The 10,569-nt window shown below is 40.3% G+C and overlaps 1 protein-coding gene across 1 annotated transcript; it reads left to right on the forward strand.

Annotated features, from left to right (window-relative positions):
- Positions 1-2,906: 2,906 nt before the first annotated feature.
- Positions 2,907-6,156, forward strand: LOC115386257 (gonadotropin-releasing hormone II receptor-like). The gene is made up of 3 exons (XM_030088495.1): positions 2,907-3,499; positions 5,169-5,373; positions 5,633-6,156. Exons 1-3 carry the CDS (start codon positions 2,954-2,956, stop codon positions 6,154-6,156), a joined length of 1,275 nt encoding a protein of 424 aa, XP_029944355.1. The 5' UTR covers positions 2,907-2,953.
- The last annotated feature ends 4,413 nt before the right edge of the window (positions 6,157-10,569 follow it).

Consider the following 10,569-nt stretch of genomic DNA (forward strand, 5'->3'; position numbering starts at 1 on the left):
CTCTCAGTTTCACATTCCCATGGGAACAGAGTCCAGGAGTAAAAACAGCTCTTCAGACTCATTTATCAAATCCTTTTTTTTTTTTTTTTTTGAATGAAAGTACAACTTTCTCAGAGGGAAAACGTCCATCGGTGAACAGAATCTGTGAAGACATTGCAGTTCAACATTTGTGCTCCTTTACAATAAGTGAAATATAACACCAGGACTGACTGCAACCAAGATGAGGGATGAGTGTTTCCAGTGCAAACTGTCATATAATATGCAAACTCCATACAGAAAGGCCTACAAGCACCCAGGATTTCATCATCATGACAGAGGAGCCACCTACCACCACAACACTGTGCTTCCTGCACTTTTATTAAAGACAAAATGCTACTTAGCACAAGTCCTGCACACTTTGCAAAGTCCACACCTGGGATTTTTAAAGCGGGAGGAGATGAGCTCTGCTCACAGAAGCCGAAGCACATTACACCACTACTACACACATTTCACATCATTGTCGTTGCTGCTTTGATCCATAAAAAAAACCCCCCAATAAATCATCTTGTACTTCAATCTGAGATACACAAAAGTCTCATCGCTGCAGTTGTAATAATGTACAAGTGTTGCTCTATATTGAACAGTATTTTCACCAAAGCCTGTTTAAAAAAGAACTTGTTTTAATTAAGCCATTGCGAGTTTTACACTACATTTGACTTTTTTCAAAATCATAAAATCCAAAAGGAAATATGTTGGAAGTGGCGTCACAGAGGTGAGTGCTTTCATCTCACATCAAGAGGATCCGGGTTCAAATACCGACAGGGCGGCCGTTCTGCTACCCCTTTCTCACTGGCCAAAAAAACTTTTAACTCGCCAATAATCGGCTCCTCGTGGCAGTGGGAAAGGGTTTAATCGGCATTTCGACCCGGGTCGACTGACCCTACAAGCGGCCCGGGTTTTAATCGGCTCGCCTCTGACCAGCTTCAGTGGGAAAGCCAGACCCGGGTCGACGCGGTCATTTACGTGACGACGCTGACGTAGCGTGCCTACGTTAGCACGCTTATTGTTTTTGGACACAGTGTGAAACGTCCTTCTCAAGATGAACCAGCATAACCAGAAGGAGTATGTGTGGAGTTTGCATGTTCTCACTGTGTGTGTGTGTGTGTGTGTGTGTGTGTGTGTGTGTGTGTGTGTGTGTGTGTGTGTGTGTGTGTGTGTGTGTGTGTGTATGTGTGTGTGTGTGTGCTGTGGTGTGAATGTGTGTGTTTGGTCTATTGCGGACTGGTGACCTGTCCGGGATGTATCCTGTCTTTATCCAGTCATCTAGGATTTTCTTCAGCGCCCTGCTACCCTGTGATTAAGCAGTATTGAAGATGGACGGCTGAAAGTGCTGGCCTAATGCCCCACTGGTCTCCACCGTGTAGTTTGACTTTTGGATGAGCACAGAAGACACCTAAGATTTTATCCTCCGTAACTAATTCTGTTCTAAGTAACCAAGAGAACGAAAGCGACTAAAGATCAGACGCCACCGCTGTTTCAAATTCTCTGTAATCCACACAAGCTGGACACATGAAAGAGAATATTGTTTTTCAAGCAGGTCTGAGAATCCTCAGTCTCTGAGTCTCTGGAGCCGCATCTTATGTAAGTGAACAGTTTTGACCACACACACACACACACACACACACACACACACACACACACACACACACACACACACACACACACACACACACACACACACACACACACACACACACACACACACACACACAGTGAGGGTGACATCCAGACTCTGCTGTTTTTTTTGTTTTAACCTCTGCGGTCATCCATCCTCCCTGATCTGATCATGTTTCTTTCTATTTTCTTCTGTGGTAAGTTGAACACAGACCACTCCCCCAAGCTCTGCCTCACACAGCTGTGATCAGTGTGATGAGAGGTGCTGAAGCGGAGGGGCTGCACACGGGCAGCAGGACAGGCTGCAGGAGACGTTTGCTGAGGATTTCCAGTCCTATTTCCATTATCATGACAGTAAGTTTTATTATCTCATTCCTTTCATTTATTTGGGGATACACAGAAAACTATGCACTTTTATTGGTACTGAATTATCTGGGCTTTAGAAGAGATTCACTTTCAATGATGTAGCTTTTATAAAATTTAATTTGCCAACATATATATATTTTTTTTCATAATAAATTATGAAAACAGTTGGAACTAAAACAATACTCTACTGATTGCAAACAGTTTAGTTTTAACAGCAGGATCTACAGATGGTCAAGAAATGAAATAATATAAAAGAATTTTGTGAAAAAATTCTCTTCTGAGGCAAAAAAAAAATAATCCTGAATATTATTTACTGATAATGTTTTACTAACATGGTTTATATCACTGTATTACAAATGAGGTTCTATTTCTCTATGAATTTGTCCTAAATTATCACAATATATTTCTAATATGCATATTTGTGTGTAATATAGCATAGAAATGAATATATGTACACTGTGGTTCTAAGATAAAATATATTGTTCACTAGTTTGTAATGAGGAAGGGAGTAAATAAGCTTAGACTTCCTCTCACCCCTTTTCAGACACTTTTTTCCCCATTATTTATTTTTTGCCTTTGCTGTATGTACATGTTTGGAATTCACTCATTCATTCTTATCACTCCCTGCACTTGACTGAAGAGTGCACACACGTTGAAGTTTTAGCCGTGCATCGCATTAGTGAAACGAGCTGTTTTTTTTTCCTGTTGGTCAGCTCCATATATCCACATTACTTCCCCCTGATGTCCGGCTGTTCTGAATGCTTTATGTCTCTCTTGTGACACGACTGCATTTAGACGATCTGCCCCCTTTTCATGCCCGCTGACTCATCCATTTCGTCTAAAGCTGATTTTTTTTTCTCCCCTTATCTTATTCCTTAGCGCTGATCCTCACAGTGAACGAGCAGAATGGTTCTTCCTAGATGAGCTTCAGAAAATGAACGTCTCTCTGCTTGACTCTGCAGTAGCGATGTATCGCCTGTCAGTCGACCATCAGCTCAACGCCAGCTGCAACTGCTCTTTGTCAAACTGGACCGCGGTGGCGGACGATGGCCCCCAGCTGCCCACGTTCACCACGGCCGCCAAAGTCAGGGTGATCATCACCTTCATCCTCTGCGCCATATCAGCGTTTTGCAACCTGGCTGTGCTGAGAGTGGCACACACCAGCGGGAAACGAAAATCCCACGTCAGGGTGCTGATCATCAACCTGACGGTGGCCGACTTGCTGGTGACCTTCATCGTGATGCCCGTGGACGCTGTTTGGAACATCACGGTCCAGTGGCTGGCCGGGGACTTTGCCTGCAGGATGCTGATGTTCCTTAAGCTCCAGGCCATGTACTCCTGTGCCTTCGTCACCGTGGTGATCAGCCTGGATAGGCAGGCGGGCATTCTCAACCCGCTGGCCATCAATAAAGCCAGAAAGAGGAACAGGGTCATGCTCACAGTAGCGTGGACTATGAGTGTTGTGTTGTCAGTCCCTCAGGTAAGATCCAAAGTGATTTAATGAGATTATTCCATTAATCACTTTTAAATCCCGTTCTAAACACACACAGAGCATGAAATGCTTTTGAGTCACAGGGAAAGAACCTCACGTTGATTAAAGTTATGTGTGGATTTTTTTCTGAGTGGTTAAATAGGTTTCCAATTTTTCTTCTTAATCTGAAAAAGTCTGAAAAAAATTCCGAAGCAGGATGTCACTCTGAAGACTAAGTGATGAATTACAGTTATGTTTGGCTGCAGCCTGTGACGTTATCACTTCAATAAAAACAAATATCTTTATCTTTGGTTACTGATGTGCTTTATTATAAGAAATCTCCAGAACAAAATATAAATAGAAACATCAAATCTTCTGTGTAGAAAATTACAACAATTTTTTTTAAGTTCCAATATCTCATAAAGTGGACTTTATCAAACAATGATTATTTTGTTAGTATGAAAAGCAGCACTGTCACACTGTTTCTCTGACGGTGGATTTAAATGAATTCTGATGAATGCTGCCGCTCAAAATATATTCACATTAAATGAAGTAAGACAGTGTTCTGTGAAAATCCTCAATCAATTTCAGTACATGCTGTTTCCTGAAAATCAATGAAAAACAGACACTTATTGATTTTATGATGTGAAGAGTGGACATGCCCAGACAGAAGAGGGTGTGTGGACACCCTCATTACCATTTGTATGTGCAATAGTTAATTAAAATATACGAGTCTATACTTTTATATACTGCAGTCAGCTCTGGAAGGCAGTGTCAAAAACAACAATCAAAAACCAGCATGGAGGATTTGTAGAGGAATTGCAGCCAACTCAGAGTTCAAGCTTCAATTCCAGTCACATATGAAGATGAAACATCAAATCAGACTGGTGAAACTGTGGATCTCTTCTAATAAAACCCTGATGTGTATTGGACCAATGACTGTACCAACCTCCTCAACCAGCTGAGTCTTCTAACTATATCATAATCTGACCAGCAGACCTCCTCAATCCTGCTCACTAAACTTCTAATGAAACCACTACGTACGTATTGAGCTTTAGGCTTGAAACTAAACAAAGCTGCAGCTTCCTGATTGAAAGCGCCGTTTACAAAGGGAGACAAAAGAAATCCTTTTGTTCCATATAGAAAATACGATGAAAGAAGTGTGACGATTAAACAATGATTCAGTTCCAGAAGGCTGCTCTGTGCAGTGAGAGTCACGGACTCGGACCACCTGAGAGATAATAAGCTTCTTCAATTTTCCCACGCAGATTTATCCTGCTGGCTCAGGGTTCATACCGGTGACCTTTGTCCCAATTCCCCAGGTGTCTACAACCTAACCACATCATTACACTGTCCTATGAAATCTGAACAGATGGGACCCCGATGAGATGATGGACAGAGAGCTCTGTATGTCATGAGGCATGTATGTTATGAAAGGTAACATTGCAGGAATTGAGTAACATCACCCTGGAGGGTTTTTTTTTTGTTACTGCTGTAAAGCAGCACAACCACAGCCAGTGAGCTGTCGGGCAGCTCTTTGTGTTCTTGCTGTAAAGTAGGCCAAACAGATTCACAATAATTAGAATCATTTAGAGTTCTGTTTTAAAAACATCCTTGTATAGAAGTGATTATAGTGATTTTAGCCTTTCTAAAAGAAAAATTCTCCTTTATGTTTCAGCTGTTTCTTTTTCACAATGTGACCATCATCCACCCCAAAGACTTCACACAGTGCACAACACGGGGGAGCTTTGTTACGCGCTGGCATGAAACTGCCTACAACATGTTCACCTTTTCCTGCCTGTTCCTGCTGCCGCTGGTCATCATGATCACCTGTTACACCAGGATCTTCTGTGAGATCTCCAAACGGCTGAAAAAGGATAAATGTGAGTCCAAACTGGGAAGGATAGCGTCGTTTAAATAATGTTAACATCTTGGAAACAGAAAATGACCATAATTAACAGTAAATTAACTGCTGCAGTAAATTCTCATCAACAAAACATTGAGCTGATTGTGTTGATTATAGTCCTTTTAAACTTCTTCTTCTTTCTCATATCTATAACCAAAACCACACAAATTATACACCCACTGTTTGTGTTCACGCATTTGTAAAGTTTTGTTTGTGGCCGTCTCTTTCGTCCACAGTGCCGTCTACTGAAATGCATTTACGATGTTCAAAGAACAACATCCCTCAAGCCCGGATGAAAACTCTGAAGATGAGCATTGTGATCGTCCTGTCCTTCATTGTGTGCTGGACTCCGTACTACCTGCTGGGCCTCTGGTACTGGTTCTTTCCCGATGACCTGGAGGGCAAAGTCTCCCACTCACTGACTCACATCTTGTTCATTTTCGGGCTGGTCAACGCCTGCCTGGACCCAATCATCTACGGTTTGTTCACCATTCACTTCAGGAAAGGACTCCGGAGGTTTTACCACAGCACAGCCACGGCCACAGACCTGGACAACACCACCGTCATCACGGGATCCTTCACCTGTGCTGCCATTTCCGTGTCTCTGAAGAGAGACGCGAGCCCCGCCGGCCAGGAGAGACTCATGCGCGGAGCCGATCACAGCAACAAAGAGGCATCTTTAGTGAGGAGCAGCTTTTTAACGACTGCTCACTTCACAGAGAGAGAGCCCAATATGTGCAGCTCCGAGAGTGTTTTATAAGAGTATCGAAGTGAAAAAAATGCCCTACTGTTTGTATTCTCCTGTTATTTATTTTAATTTATCAGCTCTCTAAATGTTTAGTTTATTTATAGGTTATTTCTGAAAGTGAGGACTGCGTGCATTCTCAATCTACTAGATGTGATTGTAGCATTTTTTGATCTTAGATTTGATAAATGTCCTTCCTCTTGTCAAAAACATGAGTATTTCGTTATTCCATTAAATTTGTCACTCTTTCAGTCAGAATTTATTGAATTGTTTGTGAATGTTTCAGGATACATTGCTGGAATCTCCAGGAAGATTCAGACTGGACAGTGTTTCCTGCCAGGAAGCACATGGATGAATATCACGAGAGAGTCGGCAATGAAAGAATTAAAGTGGAGGAACAACATGAATCCAGACATAAGACGAGGCCCAAAACAAACAAAAAAACTGTTTTCAGTTTAGTTTTATTTAACTTATGAAAAAAAAAAAATCTAAATAAACTCAGAATGAAAACAAGGCCTGGGGGGCCATAAGAGAAGTTAGGATGCAAACTAAAACACGGAATAAAGACACATAAGGTAGAAAGAAGATCTGGCACCTGACAGACTGATGATGCTATACATACATAAACACTACTCACAATAGGTTTGTTTGTAAAATTTTCGATAGATACTCTCTGACCTTTTTAGATGAACTTCAAGCTGTCTTCACTGACATTTTATATTCATGTCCAACTGATCAGTCTTTCAGTACTTTTTGCACGGCTTGCTGGTCTCTAACAAGGAGCTTAACGGCAAAATTTAAAACAGCTGTTTGATCCATGAAACGATCAACACATTTCCTGGCTTAGATGGAATTGTTATTCAAACAGTCCTCCTTGTCATAATGTTCAGATTATGTCATGAGACCTTCACTGTAGCAGGAACTCTTCCATAAAAATCTACCTCACATTTTGTGAGTAGTGTATATGCAGGGATTTCATGAAGTACAAGAGAAAACCGTCACGGAGGTCCTCACTGACGTTCTGGCTGAAAGCTTATAATATTGAATATTAAAGTTGACTAAATGGATGAAGTGTGGGAGAAAAATGTGCACAGGCACAAAGAGGAGGCACAGTGAGGGGAGGAAGGAGACGTCAACGCATCAAACAGACGTGTGAAGGTCTACAAGTGTCTCTCCCTGGATTTCAAGCCTGAGCTCATTAATGCAAAATATTGTTTCAAATGGAAGTCAGTGTTGTATTTTAATAGGAGATCAGCATCCCAGGTCAAGCTCCAAGCTCAGTGTGAAGAATGATGAATCAGACAGGCTCCCATGTCTCGTCCTGCTGTTATTGTTGTGTGATTTATTGAATCCAGAGTCGTCTCCAGTGGATTTGAGAGCAGTACATGCTTCTGTCTGTTGATGGGCTTTATGGAGTTGCTGGCTTTCTTTTCAGACAGAGCTTAAAAAAAAAAAAAAAACATTGTCAAAACTTCTCAGAACTGCTTCAGTGGTTCATCAGCTGGCAAACACCTGACCTGAAAGTAATAGAGAACAGATTGTTGTCAAACGCAAGATACTCTCAGCCTTCACAATAGAAAGACCTGCTGTTAAAATAGGCACTAATCCAGGCATGCATACACAATACAACCTGAAGAACAGATCTGATGTTTTCATACTCATATTTCTTGAAAGACCAAGAAAGAAATAAAGATTTTTTTTTTCATTTTAGTGCTTGACCTAGAAAAAATTGAAACAAGATGTTTTCATTTTAGTATTATTTTTTTTAATATAGGCTATATGTATATATAAATAGCAACTTATTTTACATGTAAAACACAAAGATCAAAAATTACATTTGGAATTAAAATTACATACTTGAACAGCTGTGGAAGCCAAGAAGCTCAGATTTCCCAGGTGTAATGTGAACTTTTGCTACAAAGGAGAATTTTTGTGTCTTGTGTCTTCATGTTCTTTTCAGTCTAATGTGTTCATTGGGCATCACGAAATTACTAGTGGTTAATTTAGTTTGCTGTTAGAAATGTCAGAGATAAAGTGACAACCTGCCCTGAGTGTAAAGAAGATTAAAGCTCACACATGAAAACATTTGCACGCACACAGATTTGCGTGGAACAGCAACGTTGCACATAGATTTCTGCGCAGCCAGCTCTCTTGCATAAACACGCTTCTGTTTTTTGTGCTGATTTGTGGCAATGAGAACCCTCAAGGCACGACGTCATGCATTCAGTGATGAATCATGGTGTCAAAATGGAAGAAACATGGAAGAAACATTTCTCCCCTGTTTGGCACAGATGAGAAAAAATTCTTGAAAATCTATAAAATTCCTCTCAAAAAGATTATAAGACTTTATAGCTTTTGACTTAAAAATAGTTGAATTAAACTGGGAGACGGCTGAGACTTTGGAATCATTCAGCTGTGATAAATTTGTTGAAACTAATTAGAGACTTCGACTGTTGATCAAATTTGCGCTCTTGCCTCACAGCAAGAAGGCCTTTCTGTGTGGAGTTTGCATGTTCCTCCCCATGTCTGGGTGGGTTTCCTCCAGGATCTCTGGTTTCCTCCATCAACTGATAACATGCACTATAGATCAATCCTCCAGTCAGGTGATCTGACCATTAGCCTGGCTCTCCATCTGTAGATGGGTCCCCGGGCGCTCTCCGCAGCTGCTCACTGCTCCTGACGGAACGCTTCAGCAGCATCGATGGATGGGTCAAATGCAGAGGACAAATTTCATTGTACATTCAATGTATAATGACCAATAAAGCACCTTATCCTTATTTTCTTGTTAAGAAATTCTTCTTTACAAAGCAAAATGGATACTAATAATCTACAATATATCATTCAGGCAGGTACTAAACCATTGGTGTACTTGAGTTGTTTCTAAAAATAAAGTTGTGCCTTCAGATGCACTGGCTTGTCTGCTAAAGTTAAAAACTATGATTTCATTTTATCTTAGTAACTCACAAACTCATGAATTCAGTTGTTCAGATTCGTCAATCGAACAAAACAGCCTGGAACACTGATGAAAAATGTTAAATGTTAATGCCTCTTTTATTCATTGCTCAGGATAATGTGTTTAGTATACTATAACTTATTTTCTATTGTTTTGACTTGAAAGTTGGGAATTATGAAGTTTTGTTTTTCCATTTGTGTGTTTTTGTTACCTTTTGTGACATTATTTAAGTTACAGTGTAGCTTATGCACATCAGCTCACGCATAAGCAGCAAGGTAAGAAAACAGCAGCAGCCAGGAAGGAGAAAGTTCAAAGAAATCATTTGCAGAGAATGTTTGCACAAAGATTGTGTTATTTTCCACATTAGAAGTTGTTTCTCACTCACCTCCTCACCAGTGATATTTTATTTAAGTGTAAAGCCATGGCAACTGTTAACTTACTCTAAATCTTAAACTGAATGGCTTCATGAATTAAAAGAAAATGTAAAGTCATCTCCAATCTGATTCATTCTGAACATGCAAAGTAAGACTGCTTACAACATGTGGACTTCATCATATCTGGACAAACACACCAATAATTAAATTTTACAAAACGGCAACAGCTACTTACTTTATTAAACTTTATTGGCTTTAAAAAGTTGGAGTCACACAGCCTGAGTTTTATAATTTCACATATTCCTGCTTGGCTTTGGAGACAAATGATTACCAAGCCAACGCACTATTTGAAAAAGCTTTTCTCATTAATCATATTCTAGTTATTATGGTTAATTGCAAAGCTCTCAGACAAAAAAGACTTGTCATTTTCCATTCCGCACTGTGGGTTGATACTAAGAAGCCAGGCTTTCTGAATAGAGCACCTGTGCTGTCATTATTCTCTCAGCGATGTGAAGCTGTTAGACATCAACTCTGTGTGAAGCTTTATAGAAATTCAAACTGAATGAATGAGGTGAATTGAATGTTGAGATCAGTATCACTATTTCGTCTCTTTCACGGCGAGGCGCCGCAGTTTGATCTGATGGGAACGGTGAGGAGGAGGAGGTGGAACACACAATGCAGATTAAATGTTTTTGTCCAGAGAAGCAGCTGAAAAATGACTCCAGAGATGCAATTTAACATTCATCTGTTGATCATGTCCAATCAAATGCGAGAGAAATATACGGTACTCAGAACTGATTGTCAGTCTGAAAAATGAACTTGTCCACCATAATATGCATCTATTTTCTATAGATTACAGATGTCTGCGTCAAAAGAAAACCTCTGCGTCCTCTTCCTTTTTGTGTGCAGAACATAAAACGCATGAAACACCAAAGAAGCCCAGAGGCAACAAGATGCTGGCATGCCATGACTGAGAACGAGTTCATAACAGTCCTCAGTACACTCATCTTTCTAAAAATATTAGCCATGACCTTCCATTTCTGCAGATTAAAAAACACATTCTTTTTATCAGTTATCAGTACTTTGAATGATTTGATTTGA

Source organism: Salarias fasciatus, chromosome 1, assembly GCF_902148845.1.
Source record: "Salarias fasciatus chromosome 1, fSalaFa1.1, whole genome shotgun sequence".
Taxonomy (NCBI): Eukaryota; Metazoa; Chordata; class Actinopteri; order Blenniiformes; family Blenniidae; genus Salarias; species Salarias fasciatus.

Excerpts from the sequence above, each read along its gene's own strand:
- LOC115386257 (XM_030088495.1), top strand. The coding sequence starts at position 2,954 with ATGAACGTCTCTCTGCTTGACTCTGCAGTAGCGATGTATCGCCTGTCA. Across the intron at positions 3,500-5,168 it reads TTGTGTTGTCAGTCCCTCAG|CTGTTTCTTTTTCACAATGT; the intron begins GTAAGATCCAAA and ends TTTATGTTTCAG. Across the intron at positions 5,374-5,632 it reads ACGGCTGAAAAAGGATAAAT|TGCCGTCTACTGAAATGCAT; the intron begins GTGAGTCCAAAC and ends TTTCGTCCACAG.